This window comes from Hyla sarda, chromosome 1 (assembly GCF_029499605.1).
Source record: "Hyla sarda isolate aHylSar1 chromosome 1, aHylSar1.hap1, whole genome shotgun sequence".
Lineage (NCBI taxonomy): Eukaryota > Metazoa > Chordata > Amphibia > Anura > Hylidae > Hyla > Hyla sarda.
The window spans coordinates 394,895,391-394,920,414 of record NC_079189.1 but is presented as its reverse complement, the minus strand read 5'-3'; the positions used below and the strand labels follow the sequence as shown (position 1 = coordinate 394,920,414).

Sequence of the window (25,024 nt, the reverse complement as noted above, 5' to 3'; positions counted from 1 at the left end):
TCATAAGAATTCATTGTGCACGTTATTGGATTAAAAAAGGGACACATTTTTCTTCCTATTTTACCAACATATTTTGCTATTCATTTTACACAGTGTGAACATAGCTTATATATGACATAAAATAGAGGGCATCATATGCATATGTAAATATAAATAGTAGCAAGTGTACAAAGGAGTCTGTTTTCTCCATAACAACCAATAACAACTCAGCATTCAATATGAAAGCTGTGCTGTGATTGGTTGCTATAGGAAAAAAACTGACAGTTTTGGTTTTAGGCAGACTGATAAATCTGGGCTCATGTGTTTATACCAGAGATTAAGAGCGCAGTTTACTATAAACAGTACAGTCATTAATTTTACAATTATTAAAAGCAACTAAGCTTTAGGTCGGAATCACACATACATTATGATGCTGTTTTTGAGCCAAGGTCAAGAGAGGGTAAAAAATACATAAAGACTTTTGTACCCACTCTTTTTTTGGGCTGAAACATGTGCAGCAAACAATGCACCAAAAACTACATGTTTCCTTCCTGCCTAACAATGTGTGTCACAATTCATAAAAAGCCAAGTAACAAAAGCCTCAGAAACAGTAAAAATGGTCACTGACATTCATACTCACACTTTCTGAAATAGGCAGATATTTGCAAGCAGTTCTGCATACGCTGCAATAATCTGTGCAATGGGGGTGAAGAGACCATGTTAGATATTAACTAAAAATACACGCTGGCTCAGAGTGAGGAGTACAGGGTTCAAATACAATTCAGCAACATCCACAACTACACAGAAGACAGGTGGGAAAGTCTGGGGGCAGGGTAAAAGGAACACTATAAACCTGTTAGGAAACTCTTTGCAACCATGCAGATATATAATTTTTCCCCCTTTTACACATTTTATGTGCTAGAAAAAAATTATGTTTTCCCCATCATGGGGACCATTGGTAGAAATCATCTTCAGGTCTCTCCAGAAATGTTCGATGGAGTTCCAGTTAGGGCTCTGGCTGGGCCAGGCAAGGATACTAACAGTTCTCCCTAAGCCACTCCTATGCTGTCCTGGTTGTGTGCTTGGGTCATTGTTTTGTTGAAAGGTGACCCTTTGGACCACTCTGAGGTCCAGAGAAAAAGTACAGGATTTCATTATGGATATCGCTTTCCAACAACTCTGACCAGTCACTGAAAAACACCCCCACAATAGGGTTTGTAATCAAGCCTGGCTGTAATCAAGCCCCCTCAGCGTCATTGACAGTAATCACGGTGATGGAGCACAATTACAGCTGGAGAAGACAGGACAGGCAGGGAAGGCTTTCCAGCTTCATATCCTAACCATCCATGCGGTAAAAAATTTCTCCAGGAGATGCTGAAGAAGAAGGTTTTACCATACATTACACATTGCTATGTGTTATGTATGGTGAAATCTGCTGACAGGTTCCCTTTAGTTTGCTGGAGCGGATAGCTCTGGAAAGGGTCATGTTGTTCCAAACGTCCTCCATTTAGAAATTCTGGAGGCAACTGTTCTTATGGGAACTTTCAGTGAAGCAGATTTTTTTGTATCCTTCTCCAGGTTTGTGACTCCACTGAATCCTATCTTTGAGCTCTAGAGGCAGTTCTTCCCACCTCATGGCTTGATTTTTGCTGTAATATGCACTGTCAGCTGTGAGACCTTATATAGACAGGGCTGTGTCTTTACAAATCATATCCAATCAAAAATAGATTTTTCCCCCATATTTAGCACTAGGTGCAACATAATAAGAAGTAAAAAAAAAGTGAAAGGGTCTGAAAACATTCTGAATGCATTGTACTTATGCTGACATACAAGTTCATGATAATCTGTTATTTGCATATGATTTCCTTGAGTAGTTCCAAAAACTGCTGCTACATAAACATTGTTGTAGAGACGTTGTGTGATACAAAAACTGTAGTGATTAGCCCTTAGCGACCAATCATAGCTCATCTTTCTTAATGAGCTATAGTAAGACAAAAGCTGAGCTGTGATTGGTTGCTGAAGGCAAACCACTTAAATTTTTGTCTTGGACAGATTAATGCATTTGGTTCATTAAAGGGGTACTCCATTGGAAACAGCTTATCCCCTATGCAAAGGATAGGGAATAAGATGTTAGATTGTGGAGGTCCCGCTGCTGGGAACCCTCACGATCTCCGGGCCGGCAGCAGCAGTGTACGGAAAATGGTACTGCTGCGGGATAAAATGTTTCCAATGGAGTACCCTGTTAAGCTAGGTTTCTGGAAGGACTTATACTTTTCCTTCCTACTGGATCCACTTATGACTTTGGTTCAAAAACTGCAGTTTTCCAAAAATGACAGAAAAACAACATGTGTGTAAACCTAGCCTTACAGCTGTATTTGTCCCCTCTACAATTAATGACAAAAATCCACCACTAGCAAGGCCTGCTGTGGATTTGCATTTTTTTCTTGGTGTTAGGCTGGGTTTCCACTTTTTTTTAAATTTTTTTTTTGACCACTGCAGTTTTTGAGCCAAATCCAGAAGTGGATTCAGTAGGAAGAAGTATTAACCTTCATTTATATTTCCTATTCTTTTGAATACATTTCTGACTTTGGCTCAAAAATAGATAAATAAAATACTTCCAAGTGGAATTCCAGCCTTAATGTTTCACTTTAAATGAAAGTATTTTCATTGCCAAAATCTTCTATAATGCCACCATGTCCCAACTGTGTCCTCACTAGACACATACAAATAAATATATATCTCTATATCATGGACAGCTTATTTTATATTACAATACTACAAGATGGTCAGCATCCTTTGTATTAAGATAACCATGTAAGAAAGAGTACTAGGGCAGAGGGCAAAACAGTTCAGCACTGAATCGCTGCCAACATAACTGCAGTCTTCAGCAGCATTTAATCAACCCTGAGCTTACTCTGCTCAGCAATTATTCAGACTCCTTTTAACTCTCAACCTACCCTGAGCAGGATGAAACCAGAACTGAAAAGATAAGAGTTGAAGTTTAGTCTAGGAGGAAACGTCAATGTCATCATAAACTTTGTGCATTAAAATAGTAGCACTGGTTACAATTAACATCCACACGCTGTGTGCTAGCACATAAAGAAGAAGCAACCTACCAGTACAGAAACTTGTACAAGAGCATGGAGATTAGAGAAACTGAGCAGCTTTGAAGTGCAGCAAAGGCTGATAGTCAGCTGATCACAGGATTAGCAGAAACACACTTGAAGTGGGTCAAGTAGGAAGAATATAATACTATGCACATGAGATTCTAACCACAGGAAACAAATTTTAGCTCCCCTACATGGGAACCTGTCATCAGAGCCATTGCATAAGCAGACTTCGCTAATTGCTTACTGAGAGGTAAAGGGGTACTCCTAAAACATCTTATCCCCTACCTTTGTGAGCTCTCCGCAGGGCTGGAGGCTCCGAGTGTGAAGTGTGATGTCACTAGTACAAAAAAAGGGGGGGGGGAGGGGCTCACCAAATCATACAATGGGTGCTACTACTCAGTAAGCAAAAAACTTGCTATACAAGGGTAAGGATTACTGTAAAGAGTGCACACCACAAGATCAATATTCATTAACAAATTTTATTAGGTATCACATAAGAATTGCAAAAAAGACAAAAAGGGCTAAAATCACTTAAAAAGCTCTCAATCGAGCAACCTCTACAACATGGGAGAGGGGCCATGAACCCCCTTCTCACCAAAGTCCCGTCCCTCTGTGATAAGATGTAATGGCTCAGGTAGTGGTGCTAACTGATAAAATGATACACATGCAACATTAATCTTTTCACCAAATCAAATAATCTTAACACCAAATGAAATAAATACACAATGTGCAAAAAAAAAAAATAGATTCATATCACCAGTGCATAGCGACCACAGAACAAAGGAGCCGAAATAGTAAATGGGGGGACGGGACCCCTAAGCCCCACGCGTTCCGTCACCGTTTGTGACTTCCTCAGGGGTGTTGTAGTCCACCTGCCCTTAGGGTCTTATATATCAGCATAATAAACTAAGTGAATTCGGGTAGAAAAACAGACATGGTGCACATCTACAATCTTGTATAATGATCTGATTGCTTCTCAGCATAATATCAAAAACTAACAGGTTGTTAGTATACATTTTTGATCAAAAAGTACAAGCCCACTCGCCACGTCAAGGCCACCTATTTAGAGTGGGTCCCTAACGTCCCTAGCATAAAATGGCGCAGCACCGGGCGGCGACCACCACCGCCACGACACCAATGCCCACAGGGGGGGGAACGACCCACCGGCAAAGCAGCCCCAATGCCACTCAAACCAGTCTATGGGCCACACCCCCTGCAGACACGGCGCCACGGCAGCAGCGGACACCGCACAGCACCACACCATTGTGAACAGGGATGTAATAGCTCACTTACCATGCTCTCCCAGTCAGACTGGGAGGCTGCTAGGAAAGAAATGACCCATGTGTAGCTAACTACTACTTATATAGGGTTGGGCTGAGGGGGTGGGGAAGAGTGCAGCACCATTTTATGCTAGGGACGTTAGGGACCCACTCTAAATAGGTGGCCTTGACGTGGCGAGTGGGCTTGTACTTTTTGATCAAAAATGTATACTAACAACCTGTTAGTTTTTGATATTATGCTGAGAAGCAATCAGATCATTATACAAGATTGTAGATGTGCACCATGTCTGTTTTTCTACCCGAATTCACATAATAAACTAAGTTATACCTGTCAGGTGAGTACGTCAAGGGTCAGTCACGCTGTGTGTAGTGGAGCCGGCGTGGACTTCCGCCTCCGCCACGCACTTCCGCTATGCGTGCGTCACGAGAAGTACAAATCATGTGACCACCTAGTGGTCACATGATCTCTTCTCCTTAATGTTGGCTGTCATGCGCAATAATGCCGCACCCGGCAGTAAGTGCGTCCCACGTGACCGGCCGGTCACGTGAGGCGTCATGTGATCACATGTTGTTAGAAACTTTATTGTACCTTAGCGCATGCGCACCCCGTATGTCAGGACACCAGGTAAGTACATAACAATGTAATTAACACAATTTAGACTCAATAATAAAAACTGTAATATACATGCATGATGATGGTCAATGAACGGGCCCGTCACATGATATAGACATTATATATAGAATAGATAATTGGGAATAAACAATATATGTATGTATATAAATAATATATGATAAATATTACGTAAATAATAAATAAGAAATGCACAATATATATACATATGTGTATACATAAAATAATATGAAAAATAATAAAAAATAATAATAAGTATAAAATTTAAATTTAAAATAAAAAATCAATAAGTTAAAAAATATGATATAAATAATAAAGAATAAATGCATAAATAATGAAAATTAAGGGATAGAAAATATATATTTATATGGATAAATAAAGAAAAGTGAATAGATATATATATAAAGACATGTATGTATGTGCGCGTGTACACACACACACGCACACACGTGTGATCAGTAGTTGAAATAAATGCAAGAGTATCAAAATAATTCATACTTATGCTACATATACTCAAAGTAATAATATTTAAATTAATATAATGTGAACTAACAACGTGTCTATGTGTATTATTATATATAATATGGATATTTTGATCCAAAGACTGAGTGCATGATTAATAAATATTATTGTAATATATGCTTGACTACAATCATGTAGTAAAGTATGACAGAAGGATATATATATGTGTGTGTATGTGTACAGACACACCCACACACATATATATTAATATATGTGCAAAGTGAAGAAGTAAATGAATAATATAATTAAAGTAAATTGTCAATGTAATTACTGTCAAGTCCCAATCATAATCATAATCGATATCAAACATGTGAAGGTCTTCGTCCAATATTGCATCCCACCATGCATGCAATAAACACAGCTTCCATAAATTATCAATAATTAAATATATATATCAACGATAAGGTGAAGTCACCATTGATGTTTCATACCTGGTATCTTATGCGGATAAAGGATGGTCCAGTATTCCCTTAATCTAAGCAGTCTGTGTAACCCTCAAGGGCCTCCTGACTAGGTCAATATACTCAAATCAACAAATATTAGGATACTATACATAACATTAATATTCAAAATTTAATGATTATCCAGACTGGGCAAGTGGCATCCTCTTCTTTTTAAATAAATAAAGTCCAAGGTCTCCATAATGGAGTCCACATCCATGGATTTTATTGTAGTGTGTGTAGGGGGATGGCTACAAAAAAGTCCATCAACCCCTGGGGTGTCCATATCGGATAGGTTAATGTCTTCCACATATCAAAGAGGTTGTAAAAAAACTCCATCCTGTGTCATAACAAAGGAATGTTTCATCCTAGGGGGGACTAGCAGCAGTCAGTAGGGCCCAAATCCAGGCTACAGGATCCATTAGCCATGAGCATCAAGCTATTGCGAGTACATCCAAATATTCTCATGTATTCTCATTTTTATCATCTTCCTAGATTCCGCATCACACCCGACATTTGAGACTCAGCAAGCGTTCGAACAACAGGAGGTAATATATAAATATATAAGACCCTAAGGGCAGGTGGACTACAACACCCCTGAGGAAGTCACAAACGGTGACGGAACGCGTGGGGCTTAGGGGTCCCGGCCTGCCATTTACTATTTCGGCTCCTTTGTTCTGTGGTCGCTATGCACTGGTGATATGAATCTATTTTTTTCTTTGAACATTGTGTATTTATTTCATTTGGTGTTAAGATTATTTGATTTGGTGAAAAGATTAATGTTGCATGTGTATCATTTTATCAGTTAGCACCACTACCTGAGCCATTACATCTTATCACAGAGGGACGGGACTTTGGTGAGAAGGGGGTTCATGGCCCCTCTCCCATGTTGTAGAGGTTGCTCGATTGAGAGCTTTTTAAGTGATTTTAACCCTTTTTGTCTTTTTTGTAATTTTTATGTGATACCTAATAAAATTTGTTATATAAATGAATATTGATCTTGTGGTGTGCACTCTTTACAGTAATCCTTACCCTTGTATAGCAAGTGTGATGTCACGACTCCACCCCCCCTCAATGCAACTCTATGGGAGGGGGCGTGATATCCCCAAACAATATCCCCTATCCTTTGGGGATAGTGAAGCAGGTTTTTTTTACCCATATAATACACACTAACCATCACTTCTCTTTTATTTTACTCCAGCACAGCTGCATCTCTGCATCTAATGGGTCATGTGATCACCAGTATGACCCACAGAAAATCAAAGCTTACTATGTCAGAGGAAGTGGTCAGTCCTGGGTCAGCTAACTTCCTACAGGATGACATCATCATCTACTAGATCTATCCTGGCAGCTCATAGACCCCTCCCCACCTAGCTCTATCTGTATGCTGCTGCTGCTAACTCTAGGGGATTAGGATATAAAGCACACACACACACACATATATTATATACACACACACACGCCTGTCCTGAAGATGTGTCTGCACACTGCATTTTGTGCACAGTTTATTCTTTTTTTGCTGTGATTTTTGCATAACAGTGGAAAAAATTTAGCAATTTTACTGCAATTGTGCAAATGATGGTAACAACATTTTTACCACGATTTTAGAAAAATCACAACAATTAGCTAAAATGCAGTAAAAATTGGTATAAATGCTGTAAAAATTAAACTGGGCACCCCCGCAATCTGTCATTGCGCACCCACCTTTGTGAAGCACTGGAGGCTCCAAATATGTAGCGTGACGACCACGGGACCGGATTATCATGACATCATGCCCCTCCCCCAAATGCAAGTCTATTGGGGTGGGGGCATGGCGTCATGATACTCCGGCCGCGTGGTTGTCACGCTACATATTTGGAGCCTCCAGTGCTACACAAAGGTGGGTGCACAATGACAGATTGCGGGGGTCCCCAGCGGCAGGATCCCCACTACCAGGTATCTTATCCCCTATACTTTGGATAGGGGATAAGATGTATTAGGGCCGGAGTACCCCTTTAAAAGGTCTAATTAATTTTGCATCATGGCAATAATTATCTTTAAAAAAAATGCACTTTATATTAGAAAAACTGACTTATGAGTCTAATAAGTTCACCAGGCTAAAAAACAATTAGATGACCAGGTGCAGTGATCAAACTCCACACCCTTTTCATGGAAAACCTAGGCAGCCTTAGGAAATAATTTCTGTGATGGATTTGCGAACACATACCTGCCCCATCAGCTAAAACAGGTAAGCACAGGGCATACACAAGAACCTCTAAAATATTCTCTATCATGGCCTATACTGCACTATATTAGAAAGAAAGTCTCAAGCACACAGTCCGAACGGCTCCTTAGTATGGAGCTACATGACCTCTGTGCACTGCTGTCTGGGCTTTATAGGGGAGATTTATCATTGTCTTCCTGACATTTTATTGTCTGAAATTTAGCGCAAAATTTATGCGCAGTTTTTGCGCCAAATTTTTGTGCCATTTCAAATAAGATAACTTTGGAAAAAGTGACTGTGAAATGCAATGCTTCACTCTTGACTATGCAATGGACGAGATTAACTGCGTCGTTTTTAAAAGGCGCAAAAATAATGCACAAACGTTCAAAAGAAAACGCAAATTCATACTAAATTTACCTTGCCTTAGAAAAATGACATCCTACAGCAAGTTCTGAGGTGATTTTTCATTTGTGCAAAATGTATCTTGCGCCATTTTGATAAATTTGGGGACAAAAAAAAACAGCAAAAACAAAACAGGCCGTGAAGTGGCTGCACAGACATATATTCGGAGATTTATAAAAATTTGTGCAGAGTTGCCCATAGCAACCAATCAGCTAGCTTCTTTCATTTTTAACAAGGCCTCTAAAAAATGGCAGAAGCAATCGGATTGGTTGCTATGGGCAACTCAGCAACTTTGCCTCTGGACAGGTTTTGATAAATCTCCCCCATATCGATAAATCTCCCCCTATATACAGCAATATTCTCCTTGGGATTTCAATAGACTTCAATTGAAGTGGATGCTATACTAACAAAAAATTGTTTAAATTACCTAATGCATATTCACACATGGAACATCTTTTTTAAAAGTTTATCTCATACATATAAATCGAGTTGCTTCTGTAGCATGTGCATAGGTTTCTGCAAGCCCCAATATGACTGTTACAAAAAATTCATCAACAAATCTGAGTTGTGTGAATATAAACTAGAACTGAATTTTGAAACATTGTATATTTTTTCACTGTACAAAAGTGTACCTTTGGTCCTACCTATTGTCAGTGACATTTTCACATAAACAATGATTTCCAAGCCTAATAATCAACACAGGTTTGTGTGTTGCTCTATGGCAAATTGTAATTTCACTTTTACAGCTGCATGTGTATTTTGTAGTTGATCAGCTTTTGCAGATGTTTGTAAGCTTGATGTTTGTAAGGGTCGAACGCCCGTTTTGGCCCCCGTTAATTTTATCCGTCAGCATCCCGCCGAAAATGGGATGCCGACTTATACTGTTGACAGGAGCAGAGCACCCCAATCATTTCTGCTGCAGAACAGAGTCACCCCTAGTGACTTTGTTCGGGACATATGCGCTATTTTAAGCATACTCATGACAGGGGCTGTTGCGCTTTTGAAATAGCGCACATGTCCCGAAATGAGTGACAAGGTAACTCCTTTCAGCCATAGAATTGAATGGGGTCCACTACGCCCGTTAAAAGTACACATCAGAATTCCGTCTTTTGCGGGATGCCGACAGATACGATTAAAGGGTTACTCCGCTGGAAAAAAAGGATTTTTGTCTTACCGTAAAATCTTTTTCTCAGAGGATCCATTGGGGGACACAGACCTTGGGTGTATGCTGTTGTTGCTAGGAGACTTGACACTAAGGAAATCTAAAAGTCGGCTCCTCCCAGCAGGATATAGCCGCCTACAGAGCCTGAGGTAATCAGTTTAGTCCCCAAGCAGTAGGAGAGGACCGAGAAGGCAGAAAACTAAGACCAGTCCGAGGTAACCAGAACAAAAAATTAACTGAACACACCCTCGGACAGGTTACCAAAACCGGAACACCAAAGAAAGGGCAGGAGCTGTGTTCCCCAATGGATCCTCTGAGAAAAAGATTTTATGGTAAGACAAAAATCCTTTTTTCTCTATCGGCTCCATTGGGGGACACAGACCTTGGGACGTACCAAAGCCGTCCCTAGGGTGGGCACAGAAAACAATCAAGGGGCAGGCTGGGCCACCGCCGCCTGCAACACCTTACGGCCCAGACTAGCATCCGCGGATGCAAAGGTATGAACCTTGTAGAATTTTGTAAAAATGTGCAAGGACGACCAGGTAGCCGCCTTACAGACCTGAGAGGCTGAAGCTCTGGTATGGAGAGCCCAGGAAGCTCCGACAGAACGCGTGGAGTGAGCTGAAACCCTGAAAGGAGGAGTCTTCCCCCTGCAACGGTAAGCCTCTGAAATGGCAGACTTGATCCACCGTGAAATGGTTGCCTTGGAAGCAGGTAAACCCTTACGGTGACCGTCCGTAAGAACAAAAAATGAATCACATTGACGAAAGGGAGACGTAACAGAGAGGTAGGTACGCTCTGTCCGTACCACATCAAGTTTATGAAGCAAACGCTCCACGGAATGAGATGGAGCGGGACAAAAGGACAGGAGGACGATATCCTCATTAAGGTGGAAAGCAGAAACCACCTTAGGTAAAAAAAAAAGAAACCGGACAAAAAACAACTTTGTCCTGATGGACAATTAGAAAGGAAGAGCGGAAAGAAAGAGCCGCCAACTCCGAAACCCGTCTGATGGAGGTAATTGCCATAAGGAACGCACCCTTCCAGGAAAGGAGACAAAGGGAAAACTCCCTAGGGGGTTCAAAGGGCGCTCCCTGCAGTGTGCCAAGGACCAAATTAAGATCCCAAGGAGGAGTTGTAAGGAGGAACCTCATGGGCCACTCCTTGAAGGAAGGCTCGAACATGAGAATCAGATGCCAGAGGGTGTTGGAAAAGAATGGAAAGGGCAGACACTTGACCCTTTAAAGAAGGCTTGCATGCCTTGAGCATGGTGCGAATCACCTGTGTTGAGAAGCCACGGGCCCTTAATACCGCGGACTCAACCACCACGCCGTCAAACGCAGAGATGGTAATTTGGGGTGGCCCAGGGGACCCTGAGAGAGAAGGTCTGGACGAAGCGGAAGGCGCAGCAGAACGTCGGCCAGGAGCCAGACGACATCGGCGTACCACGCCCTCCGAGGCCAATCTGGAGCCACGAGAATGGCGGGAATGCCCTCGGCTTTGAGCTTCCCCAGGACCCTGGGAAGGCGAGGAAGAGGAGGGAACAGATAAGGTAAGGTGAACACCGACCAAGGAATTACCAGGGCATCCGCTGCCAGAGCACGGTGGTCCCGCGACTTCGACACAAAGAGGGGAACCTTCTGGTTGTGGCGGGATGCCAAGAGATCCACATCTGGAGTTCCCCAGAGGCCGCAGATCTCTGCAAACACCTCCGGATGAAGGGACCACTCGCCGTGGTCGGGAGAGGACCGGCTTAGGAAGTCCGCTTCCCAATTGTTTACGCCTGGGATGTGAATTGCCGAGATTGCTGGTACCCTGAGCTCCGCCGAGAGAAGGATCTTGGAAACTTCGGCCATCGCCGCCAGACTGTGGGTGCCACCCTGGCGATTGATGTATGCCACCGTAGTGGAGATGTCCGACTGGACACGAACTGGGCGGTCCTGGAAAAGGATCTCCCAATGTAACAGGCAAAGGTAGATTGCCCTCAGCTCTAAGATGTTGATCGGGAAGAGTGTCTCCCTGGGAGACCAAAAGCCCTGAACTGTCCGGTCTTGGAAGACACCCCTCCAACCCAAAAGGGTGGCATCCATCGTGACAACCAGCCAATGGAGGGGCAGGAAGGAGCGCCCCTGAAGAAGCAGGGGGGAGCGGAGCCACCACAGAAGGAAGCAATGAGATGATCGAGGAAGTACGATCTTGCGATCGAGGGACAATGGGGACCTGTCCCACCGGGATAGAATTGCAAGTTGAAGGAGTCGAAAATGAAATTGAGCGAAGGGAACAGCCTCCAAGGCCGCCACCATTCGACCCAGGACTTCCATGCAAAACCGAATGGATACTGGGGAGGGGTTCCTGAGTATACGAACCCCCGATAGAAGGGTCAACCGCTTGTCCGGCAGAAGGTAAACCCGGGCGGACCAGGTGTCGAATAGAAGTCCTAGAAAAACCAGGGACTGAGTGGGGGATAGGTTGGACTTGTCCCGATTGACCAACCAACCGAAGCGAGACAGGGCCTGAAGAGTGAGGGTGAGACTCTAGATTCTAGTCCTTGGACGGAGCCTTAATCAGAAGGTCGTCCAAGTAAAGGATCACTGAGACCCCTCTTGTCCGTAGCAGACCGATCACCGGCCCAAGGACCTTGGTGAACAACCTTGGAGCTGTGGCTAGGCCGAAGGGGAGAGCCACAAACTGAAAATGTCCCTCCGGGACAGCAAAGCGGAGGAACCGCTGATGTCCCGGAAAATTCGGAACATTGAGGTAGGCGTCCCTGATATCCACTGAGGAAAGAAACTCCCCCTGATCCATGGTTGCCACAACCGTACGGATAGACTCCATGCGGAAGTGGCGCAAGAGGAGATGACGGTTGAGGAGCTTTAGATCCAAGATGTTGCGTACTGGACCCCCTTTTTTTGGGAACTACAAAGAGGTTGGACTAAAAACCCAGAAAGCGTTCCCTGGGAGGAACCGGAACAATGACCCCCTGAATGAGGAGGGACTGAAGCGCACCCCGGAAGGCCTAAGCCAGAGAGGGAGATCGCGGAGCTCGGGAAAGGAAAAAGCGATCCTTTGGAAGAGAGGCAAACTCGATCCGGTAACCGTTGGACACCACATCCAAGGAGTCCTGCACATGCGTGGTCCAGACGTCCCGGAAGAGTAAGAGACGACCTCCCACCCGAGAAAAATCCGCGGGTGGGGGGCTTCCTTTCAGGCGGAGGTGGGTATGCGGGTACCCGCCTTGGCGCAAAGCGGCCCGAACGGTTATCCGAATTCAAGGATGTGCGAGTCTGGAAGAAGGGAGCCTTTTTGTCCCGAGAAGGCACCTGCCTGGTCCCCTTTGTGACCCCGAAGGTCCGAAAGGAACAAAAGGAGGTAGATTTACAGTGGGAGGTAGTTCTACAGGCCTTATTTTGAGGTAATAAGGAACTCTTCCCTCTCGTGGCTTCAGAGATGATCTCGTCTAGGCGCTTACTAAAAAGCCGAGAACCAGTAAAAGGAAGCTCAGTGAGAGACTCCTTAGGGGCTGCGTCCGCATCCCAGGCTTTGAGCTACAGAGAGCCACAAGGTTACCTGTGGCAAAAGCAGCACAGCGGGCCAACTGCATGGAAGAGGAACATAGAAAAGCTCCCGCTTTAGAAAGCAGGAGAGTTAAGTCTGCCAGTTCTTCCGAGGAAGCTCCAGAAGAATTGCCCTGGCAGAGTCGGGAAACCAAGATCGCAAGGGCCCTGGAAACCCAGGCAGAGGCAAAGGCAGGGAGAAGAGATGAACCCGCAGCCTCAAAGACAAATTTAGCAAAGGTCTCCCCTTTTTGTCCGCTGGATCCATAAAAGATGCAGCATCGGGCAAAGGTAGGGTAGTAGTCTTAGATAGACGGGAGACTGGTAGGTCCACCGTAGGAGGTGAGGACCACCGGGCAATGAGGTCCTTAGCAAAGGGATAACGCGCTTGAACCTTCTTTGTTTCTTGAAACCTCTTGTCATGGTGCCTCCAGGTAGACTCTAGCAAGGCTTCAAATTCAGCATGGGAGCTGAACATCTTGTGTGCCGGACAGGCACGATGAAAGGAAACTTCTGGGACAGTGTCCGAAGTTCCTGGGTCCTCTAGGTGAAAGGTGTCTCTTATGGCCGAAACCAATGAGTCCACCGTATCGGTCATGTCTGCGTGGTCTTCTGAGTCTTGAAACAGAAGCAGCCTCATCAACTAGTTCACCAGGGAAGTGGGAACGGGTGGAGGCAGCCTTAGAAGAGGGAGACACTGACCTGGCGCGCCGTTCTGGAGACTCAGAACGGAGTCTCGGGGAGCGTCTTCTGGAAGAAAGACACTTGCTGGAAGACGTAGCAGAGGGACGATCCCCATGCCTACGTCTGTACAAAGACTCCAGAGATGTGTCAGAGGAATGGCTTGTGAGAGCGTTTAAAATAGGGTAAGGGAGAGCGAGGTTCTATTGGGGAATGGTGTAAGGAGGACCTCTCTAAGGCAGTCACCACGGAGCAGGAGACCTGCGCAAAGTCAGAAACAGACAGAGAGGAAAGACACCCACATTGGAGGGGCAGCAGAGCCCACTGGATCTGGGAGAGCATCCTGAATAGGAATATCAGGAGGGTCAGGGGGTGCAGTGGTGCAGGCGGAACAATTGGGTTCAGCAGACCCAGGCATTTTGCGTTGCAGCCCTTAGAAGTATAGTAGGTGACAGGGCCCCAGGTACCTGCTTAGAGGGGACGGACAGTGGACGTGGAAAAAATAGGGCAATCTCCCCAGCATCCATGTCTCCCACCAGACAGCTGCTGTGAGAAAAGCAGGGACAGCAGGACCAATCAGAAGAGAGGGGCCGGGATAGACTGGAGCACCTCTGATTGGCCTCCAGTCCCCCGCACAGCTCTGATTGGCTGAAGAGATTTGCGCTCTCCCTAGGGCGCGAATACTGCCGGGGAAGAATCCCGCCGGGGGCGAAGTGCCGGCGCAGCGAGCCGCTGTGAAAACGAAAGTAAACTGCGCCCCGGCCACGCCGCACAGCACGCGGCTGGAGCACAGAAGAAAAAACACCCATAGAGAAGGCAGCCGCGGCTGCTGAATAAAGAAAGACTGCCCAGTGAATGAAAATGAACAGTCCTACACCACTGATACTAACCCCCTGAGTTCCCCCAATAGCGTTAGGGAGCCCTTGCCCAATAGGAAACCCAACTAGAAACAATAAAAAGGATTGGGACCAAAACAGGGGTTCTCCAGAGGTTGCAAGCCCCAGACACCTGAAAGAAAAAAAAGGGAGAAGGGGAATACTCACCTCAATCTGAAGAACTTACCTAATGAAGTCTTCAGTCATGAAGTCTTCAGCCAGCTTTTTGTCACCTGCATCATGCCGGGCAAGTGGGGGTTGACAGTACATCCACGATGCTTGTACCCCCTCAATCGCAAATGGGGAAACAGTGAACGCTATGTGCATGAGTCCCCACCTGAAAACAGGAAAATAAAAGGGAATAAGAAAAACTAAATGTCCCTATTCTATAAAAATAAAAAAATGTTAGACCAAGTCTGGGGAGAACCCCAGACTAGTGTCCATCTCCTGCGACACTAAGCTTAAACTGATTACCTCATTCTCTGTAGGCGGGTATATCCTGCTGGGAGGAGCCGACTTTTTGATTTCCTTAGTGTCAAGTCTCCTAGCAACAACAGCATAAACCCAAGGTCTGTGTCCCCCAATGGAGCCGATAGAGAAACATTTTTTTTTAAATCAACTGGTGCCACATATGAACATATCCTTACTCAGCTCAGATGACACACCCCGTAATACACCCTCCTTCATATATATTCCCATTCCTTTATTCCGCAAGGTGCCAATACCTGCTGTGTCTTTGTCATCGCAAATCAACTGGTTATAGAAAGTTAAAACAGATTTGTAAATGACTTCTGTTAAAAAACCTTAATTCTTCCAGTATTTATCAACTGTTGTATGTTCTGGAGGAAACGGAGTTCTTTGTAGTTTTTTTCTGTCTGACCACAGTGCTCTCTCCTGACACCTCTGTCCATGTCAGGAACTGTCCAGGGCAGGTAAGGTTAGCTATTGGGATTTGCTACTACTCTGAAAAGTTCCTGACATGAACAGAGGTGTCTGCAGAGAGCACTGTGGTCAGACAGAAAAGAACAACTCAACTTCCTTTGTAGTATACAGCAGCTGAATCTACAAATCTGTTTAACTTTCTGGCACCAGTTGATTAAAAAAAAAGTTTTTCCACCATAGTACTCTTAAGTACCGTAATGAAAAGGACACGGGGAGATTTATCGAAACCTGTCCAGAGGAAAAGTTGCTGAGTTGCCCATAGCAACCAATCAGATCGCTTCTTTTTTTTTTTAGAGGCATTTTAAAAAATTTACGAAGCCATCTCATTGGTTGCTATGGGCACCTTATCAACTTTGCCTCTGGACAGGTTTTGATAAATCTCCCCCACAGTACCTAATGGCGACATGCTGAAGAGAGGAATATGATTATTTATGAAGGGTGGGGTGTATCACAGGGCCAGTGCAGGTAGTCAGAACGGTTTTGACGCAGAGGTTTCCTTAGGTTAATAAGCAATATATGAAATACACCTTCTGTGATGCATGTCTTGCAAAGAATATGTCCACAGCTAGTGACGTAAAAAGTTGTCTCCTGACGTGTATGGCACACATTACAGTGGAACCAGTCCATACCTACAAAAAAAAATAAAAACTTAGATTGATCATGTATGCAGTTGAAATATTCAGTACAAAGTAGGGAAAATATTTCGACATTACAAAAGGGGAGTATTTATCATTCTTTGTTTAAATCAGGTTATTTTTCCAATCACAAACACAGCATGTTTGGGCCACTATAACGTCAGCATAGCCAAATCTAACAATAAGATGAGTCCAAGACTCATCTTTAGTGGCTAGACAGACATGCTAATAAAGCTGAGGATAATGCAACTAGTTTTGTTGCAGATAAGAAGTGAAATGAGATCTATACTGTCCTAGGCTTTACCAGCACAATGTACATGTGCCTGTAGCAACTGGAGATTAGTCCCATGCTCATCTCTGTTAAAGTGTACCTGACATTTGAAAAAACTTTTCATATAATGAAGATAATACTATTATACAGTATGTATATTTGTAATATGAATTGATTAAAAAAATGTGTATATTTTTGTCCCTCCAGCTATTGCACGGCGGCGCTTAGAGGAGTGTATGGAGCGGACTCCTGACTTGAGTCTGCTCCATACTCTGCAGGCCCCAGCTGATTTTAGTAGCTGGGGGCCGCCGCTCATGTCCAGCATGTGGAAATCGCCACATGTGGAGGCTATTAACCCTTTAGATTGCCGCTGTCTAAGCTGACAGTGGCATCTAAAGGGACATGTGAATGCTCCCTGGTGGGCTAGTGGGGGGGTGGCAGTGGGGGTTGATCCACTGTAGAGGTAGCCGGAGGGCTTACCTCTGCTACCCTGGTCCCGTAGCTCTGTCATTGACCTGGCTGGACCAGGCTCTTTCAATGGAGGGCAGAGCACACAGATCAATGAAGTTCAAAAGAACTGCATTAATCTGTATGAGTGGTATGTCTGGAAAAACAGCAGAGCTTCTCATGGAATAGTATATCAAAGCAGTGGTTGTAGCTTTAACCCCTTAACGATGAAGGATGTATTTTTACGTCCTCCACCGACTCCCGCGATATGCTGCGGGGTCACGCAGTGTCATATCAGGTTGGTCCCGGCGGCCATCAACGGCTGAGACCCGCGGCTAATACAGGACATCACCGATCGCAGTGATGCCATGCATTAACCCTTCAGACACGACGATCAAAGCTGACCGCCGCGTCTGAAGTGAAAGTGAAATTAAGCCAGGTCAGTCGGGCTGTTCGGGACAGCCGCGGTGAAATCGCGGCGTCCCGAACGGCTTACAGGACACCGGGAGGGCCCTTACCTGCCTGACATCCAGGCAGGAGCAGTCAAGCGCCGATAACACTGATCACAGGCGTGTTAAGACACGCCAGTGATCTGTGTAAAAGATCAGTGTGTGCAGTGTTATAGGTCCCTATGGGAGCTATAACACTGCAAAAAAAAAGTTTAAAAAAAGTGTTAACAAAGGTCATTTAACCCCTTCCCTAATAAAAGTTTGAATCACCCCCCTTTTCCCATAAAAAAACAAAAAAACAGTGTAAATAAAAATATGTGGTATCACCGTGTGCGTAAATGTCCAAACTATAAAAATATATCGTTAATGAAACCGCACGGTCAATGGCGTACACGTAAAAAAATTCCAAAGTCCAAAAAAGCGTATTTTTGGTCACTTTTTATACCATTAAAAAATGAATAAAAAGTGATCAAAAAGTCCGATCAAAACAAAAGTGGTACTGATAAAAAACTTCAGATCACGGCAAAAAAAATGAGCCTTCATACCGCCCTGTACATGGAAAAATAAAAAAGTTATAGGTCAGAAGAGGACATTTTTAAACGTACAAATTTTCCTGCATGTAGTTATGATTTTTTCCAGAAGTACGACAAAATGAAACCTATATAAGTAGGGTACCATTTTAACCGTATGGACCTACAAAATAATGATAAGGTGTCATTTTTACCGAAATATGCACTGTGTAGAAACGGAAGCCCCCAAAAGTTACAAAATTGAATTTTTTCTTCGATTTTGTCGCACAATTATTATTTTTTCCGTTTTGCCGTGGATGTTTGGGTAAAATGACTAATGTCACTGCAAAGTAGAATTGATGACGCAAAAAAATTAGCCATAATATGGATTTTTAGGTGGACAATTAAAAGGGTTATGATTTTTAAAAAGGTAAGGAGAAAAAAAACAAAAATGCAAAAACTGAAAAATCCTGCGTCTTTAAGGGGTTAAGGGATAAAATCAGAACTGCTCACCTTCTTTGGTTGTGTGACAGACACAACCACCAGAAGCAGCATTGGTTGACGGTGCAGTCACCCGGATTTTCAGCAGTCGGGTGTCTCCTGCCGAACTGGGATGCATCGCAAGGAGGGTTCCATTGGAAAAAGAAACCGGGATTCTTTGGCGCGATCCGTGAAAGGAAATTCGCATGCAGTAGCTGGTTAAAACACTTTTTTTTTTACTGGCTATATGAAATAAATGGATCAAGTGTTTTAACCTACTGCTGCATGCGAATTTCCTTTCACGGATCGTGCAGAAGAATCCCGGTTTCTTTTTCCATTGGAACCCTCCTTGCGATTAATCTGTATGAGAAATCTAATGATTCCTTCTAGAAGTCTCCTAAGGGACCAAAAAAAAAATAAAAGTAATAAAAGTTGTTAGCATGACCACGAGGTAAAAAAGAAAGCCAACAAATTAGCAAAATTCTCTTTTTTTGTTTCAATTTCACCTTACCAATATTTTTGTTTTGGAGAATGTTATGAAAAAATAAAAGGTGTCATTTAGGGATCGACCGACAATCGGCTTGGTCGATATTAACGGCCGATAATCGCGGTTTTGGACATTATTGGTATCGGCAATTACCTTGCCGATATGCCGATAATGCCCCGCCCCCGGCCAGAGACGACCATCGCCACCGCTGCCCCATTGCCTCCCCCCATCCTCTGCCAACATACCACTGCCGCCCCATCGCCTCCCCCCATCCTCTGTGTTATAATTACCTGTTCCCGGGGGTCCGCGATCCCTCTGGCTCCGGCGCTATTGCGGTGCGCTGCGTAATGACGAGTGACGTCCCCAATGCGACATCACGGTCAGTGCGCACAGTGACAGCGCAGGATGCTGCCGGAGCCAGAAGGATCGCGGACCACCGTGAACAGGTAATTATAACACCAAGGATGGGGGGAGGTGATGGGGTCGGCGGCGGTATGTGGGCAGAGGATGGGGGGGAGGCGATGGGGCAGCAGCAGGTGGCCATAGGATGGGGGGGTGGCAATTGGGCAGCGGTATGTGGGCAAAGGATGGGGGGGGGGAGGCGATGGGGCAACTGTGGTGGTTAGACTCAGGACAGGCAAGGGGAGAGAAGCGGGCAGCGGGGGCGGTCTCTGGCACTGCAAAAGCCACTGAAATTCATGCGCCCACCTTAAATCATTGATCTGCAACGGCTTATGCCCCGTCGGGGGGGGCTGAAATAGCTGATAACTTATACCGGAATATCGGCCTGAATATCAGCCTGAAAGGTGACTGATTATCGGTATCGGTCCTAAAAAAATCGATATCGGTTGATCCCTAGTGTCATTAAAAAGTACAATTGGTTTAGCAAAAAACAAGCCCTTATATGAGTCTGTGTATGGAAAAATAAAAGTGAGATTATAGTTTTGTTTTTGTTTTTTTTAACTGTAAATTTTTATTAAAGATTTCAAAAGGTTAAAATACAAAAACAGAATCGCTTCATGAAACATCAATGAGATACAAGAGGTTCATAACAGATCAGACATTCGGGTATCGTCAAACAAAACAGTGCTTAGGCAATCAAAAGAGCCCAGGATAAACCCAGGAAGGCTACTCAGTGTCTCATCAGAGGAACGCTCCAACAGAAAATTAAAGGTAAGTAAGGGAAATAAATCCCAACAGGACAAAACAGACAAGGACCCCACAATACACAAAAGACAAGGGGACCAAGAGAGGGAGAAAATAAGGACGGGGGGGGGGGGGGGGGGGGAGAGAGAGATGGTTAAGGCAAGGCAACCAACACAAGGAAGGGGGAAGCTAAGGGAGTTGCCTGTCCACAAAACTATCCCAGGGTTCCCACACAGACAGAAACAAAGGTAGGGTATTATTAAGGGAGGCTGTAAGGGATTCAAGGGAGTGAATCTCCCTAATCCTTGCCAGCAGAGCCATCTCTGAGGGAGGCAGAGTGCGCTTCCAACATTTTGCAATGAGAGTCTTCGCCGCCAAGACAATGTGCATAAACAACTTATATCAGGGGGTCTAAGGGAACTCGAGTCCCCAGTACATCCGCCACTAGCTTCCCCACCACTTCCTAATAAGGAACTATCAGAGAGCAAGACCAAAATATGTGGAAGACTGTACCCAACCCCACCCCACAACGCCTGCACTGAGGCGGGATATTCAGGTTCAATCTATTTAGCAAAGCAGGGGTATGGTACCAACCCATTGATATCTTAAATTGCGTTTCTTTATAAGCTGTGCAAATATAGGCCTTAGAAGCCCGTTCCCATATAATTCTCCACTGAGGTAGGGTTGTAGTGGTGTTCAAGACTTCCTCCCAGCAACTCATAACGATGAGACGGGGTGTCCCCGACCAAGGGAGTGTTTATAATGGAATAGATGTCTTATAGGAGACCCTTTGCCTGTGGCCCCGAACGGCATAACCGCTCAAAGGCAGTAGGCATAGAAACCACAAGAGTGCCCAGGGTTGACTGCATAAATGCCCAAGCTGGAGATAATGAAGTCGGTCGGAGGAGGGGAGACCAAACCGGGAAACCAGGTTCTCAAAGGATAGGAGAGTACACGAGAGAGGGTCGACTAGATCTGCCAAGCAAAAGAGACCCCTACCCCCCCATTCCCTAACCATTAAGGACGTCAGGCCCGGGGGGAAGCAGGGTGGTAGAGAAATGACCAGAGGGGAGATACATGGGAGAAAAGCTGGAATTTCCTAGAGCAATATCCCCAGACGTATCTGGAGAAGGACATGGGTCCGAGCAGTGTGCCAGAGGGAACCGCTGGAGGAAGAGCGCTCCAGAGAAATGTTTTAGGATGGAAGGAAGCCAACCACAGCTTCTCCAGCGGCTGTAGGCATGATAGGTGGCCCAAGCAGCTAAATGGCGCAAATGAGCGGCCCAATAGTACTTAGTTACATCCGGCACCGATAAATCCCCCCCATATTACGGCTTGCCAGCATAACCGACATTGGGAAGTGATGCCTCTTACCGTCCCAGATAAAACGGGAAATAGTGGATTGAAACGCACGCAGGACAGCTAGCGGTACGCAAATAGGCAACGTTTCAAAAAAAATAAAGCAACTTGGGGAGTAAACTCATCTTATCCGCCGCAATCCAACCGAAAAAAGGAAATATATTGGGATCGCTACTTATCCATAAGCGACCGAAGATGTCGGGAAAAAAAGAGGGTAATAATTAGCAGAGTAGAGAGAGACGTAGCTAGGAGTGAGATGAACCCCATGAAAAGTAATGGCAGAGGGAGACCAGCGAAAATAGTACGAAGCACGCAGCTGGGCAGCAAGAGGAGGAGGAAGATTCAAGGGCAGAACCTCCGTTTTAGAGAGATTAATCTTATAACCAGAGACAGTACCATAATCGTGGAGGACTCTATAGAGATTCGGAAGATAGGTCACAGGTCTAGTGAGAGTAAGAAGAACATCGTCAGCAAAAAGGCAGATTTAAATTCCTTGTCATGGAGAGCAATGCCAGAGATGTCCACGTTCCCCCGGATCAAGGCAGCAAGAGGCTCGATACATAAAGCAAAAATAAGGGGAGACAGTGGACACCCCGGCCTAGTTCCATTAAACAGAGGGAAAGAAGAAGAGGAGGCATGAGGAAGTTTAAGAGAGGCAGTAGGGGAAGAGTAGAGACCCCGCAGCGCTGTGAGGAAGGAACCCGTAATACCACATTTCTTGAGAGTAGCAAAGAGAAAAGGCCAGCCTAGCCTGTCAAAGGCCTTTTCAGCATCCAGACTAAGAACAACAGCCTGCTCAGACCATCGGTTAACCAAATCAATCAAGCCAACTAACCGCCTTGTGTTGTCACCCCCCTGTCGGCAGTGAATAAAACCCACTTGATACTTATGAATGAGAGAGGGGAGGAGACAACCAAGGCGAGCTGACAACATTTTTGAGAACAGTTTAAGATCGGTGTTAAGCAAGGCTATGGGCCTATAACTGGAAAAGTCATGCGGGTACTTACCCGGTTTAAGAATAAGGGTAAGCAGGGAGTGTAAAAGGGACTGGGGGAACCCCTCCCCCCATGAAAGTTAAATAGGCGTACAAGATAAGGAAGAACTAAAGGAGCGAAAGACTTATAGTACAAATAGGTGAAACCATCTGGACCCGGGGAACGCCCCCGAAGGGAGGGACTTTAAAACTTCCGTGACCTCCTTAAGCATGATCGGAGCGTTCAAAGTAGCCCGATCAGTCGCTGTGAGGGACGGCAAATGGCACTCCGACAGAAAGGAGTCCAGGAAAGCATCAGAGGGGAGCTGAGAAGGAAGAGAGTAAAGCTTTGAATAATAGTCCCGAAAGAGGCGAGAAATAGCATCAGGGTGATAGTGAAGAGTACCAGAGGGTCCCTCAGAGCCGAGGGTGTCCTGGCCGCAGCACGATCTCTCAAACGTCTAGCTAGCATGGAGTGGGCCTTGTTACCCTTCTCATAGAATCTTTGGCATAGAGGAGCGCAAGCTCACCCAGTTGGACACGTGCCGCGACCAGACGCCTCAGTAGCCGGAAGGGAAGGGTCTACGAGCAAGGTAGCTTCAAGGTCACGAATTTGTATTTGCAATTCCCGGGTAGGAGGTGGAGACTTGGACAGGGCACCTCCTGGAGATTAAAGATTTCCACTCCGGCCGTCTTCCTATCAGAAGAGGCCGAATAGGCAAGGGGGTAAAGATGGTGTAGGAATTGGAAAGCTCGAGCCAGAGCGGTCAAAGTGTGTTTCCTGAAGGAAAACTATGTCGGCCTGCTGTAAGATCAACTCCCATTGCAAGAGACACCTCTTAGGGGGGGGGGGAGTTGAGGCCCTTTACATTCAGAGAGACACACTTAGACATGGTCAAGGCAAGAAAAGGGAGAAAACGCTAGAAGAGAGAATGCACTCTCCCAGGGATGAGAAGGGAATTCCCACAGCCAGGAGCTCCAACTAGGTCGGTAGGTGTCAGGAGGAGACAAGGCCCCTATCAGAAATCTAAAATAGAAAAAAAAGAGGGAGAGCAGGACATGAACGGGAAACGAAGGACGAGACATATTGCACAAGACAAGACAAAATCCTCAGGCAAAGACAAACAAATACAGGAAGACAACAACCAATCAAGGAGGTAACCCATGACCACAAGGCCAAGGAGGAGGCACAAATTAAGAACATGAGTAATGTGTAATAACCCCACTGGGGAATCATGGTATTTGAGAAGGCCTCAGTGGGGAGATGAGAGGCCATCACCAGAGAAAGGACAAACCAGCTCGGAAGGATCCACCCCACTAGGCCATGCCAAAGACTGCAAGAAAAAAAGTGACCACCTAAAAGTATGCATTACAATTAAATAGAAACCACAGCATGAATAAGGAAGGCAACTCGTGGTCAAACAGGAGAGTAGGACAAAGTCCGCCAATAGCAAGGGAACATCCGCAAGCCCCTAGCCCTCATTTCATGGGGGTGCAAAAGGGAAGAGGGGCCTGCCTTCTTGTGCCCACCAGACCGCCGATTGTGGACTGGCTGCCACACAGGGGGGAGAGGAGGGGAAGAGACCCCAGTCCACCACTTGAGGGGCAGGGATATCCAGAGAAGAGCAAAAGGATGGAATGTTAAAATAGGCTCTCAACACAGCAGAGCGTCCATCTTTGCGGGCTTGCAGGGCGAAGGGAAAATTCCAGCGGTAGGGGATGCGGTGCTGTCTGAGAACAGCCAGAAGAGGTTGAAGCAAACGTCTCTTCCTTAAGGTAATCCAAGAGAGATCCTGGTACAACTGAATAGGAGCTCCATCAAATTGAAAGTTCTGCAGGGAGCGAGCCTTAGCCATGATAGCTTCCTTGAGCTGGTAGTCATTAACACAGCAGATGACATCCCTAGGGGGACCGTTGGAAGGCTTGGGACAGAGGGCCCAATGAGCCCTAACCAGTTTAATCCGGACAGGCAGAGATTCACTAGGAAGCATATTAAAGATGGCCTCCAGGGTCACCGGAAGGTCCTCATCACGGGTAGCTTCAGGGAGATCCCTCACTCGGGGATATTGTTCCTGCGCCCCCTATTATCGAGGTCCTTCAGGTGGTTATGCATATCACTGAGGAATTCCGATTGGGAGGCAATGGTGGACTGAAGCTGTGCAATATACACCCTGGTAGAATCATGAGTCTCTTCCATGCTGCATATCCTGATGGATGGAAGCAATTTAATCTCTGCAGGCTTCCTTGACCTCAGAAATTAATGAGCAAAAATCCTCTCTGGAACGGAAGTGCGGCAGAAATTGAGACAGGTTAAAGGGCGTCGGTGTAGGGGCAGAAGCACCCAAGCATTCCAGCTCCATGTCAGGAGGGCTGTTCCAAGACAACAATACCCTACGTCCAGAGGGGGGAGAAGTGCCAGCAACAGACTGCACCTCTTTAGGGATCCTCTGGGGAGATGAGGTGGAGGTCCCCGCTGGTTGAGGGACA

General features: G+C 45.3%; 1 protein-coding gene across 16 annotated transcripts in view; it reads right to left on the bottom strand.

The window, feature by feature from the left end:
* The window catches only part of RNF212B (ring finger protein 212B), a 465,717-nt gene that overhangs the window by 384,069 nt on the left and 56,624 nt on the right, over window positions 1-25,024 (bottom strand). For 12 of the 16 annotated variants that reach the window (XR_008845195.1, XR_008845189.1, XR_008845186.1 and 9 more), the window contains 2 exons: window positions 16,309-16,410; window positions 620-672 (listed from right to left, as the gene is read on the bottom strand). Coding sequence is in view for 10 of the 16 variants with exons in the window: in XM_056526195.1 (XP_056382170.1) it covers window positions 620-672; window positions 16,309-16,410 (155 nt within the window). In the remaining 6 variants the exon portion in view is untranslated. Of the gene's footprint in view, window positions 1-619; window positions 673-2,936; window positions 2,959-16,308; window positions 16,411-25,024 lie in introns of all 16 variants that reach the window. The other 4 variants (XM_056526230.1, XM_056526240.1, XM_056526281.1 and 1 more) reach the window with 2 other exon arrangements.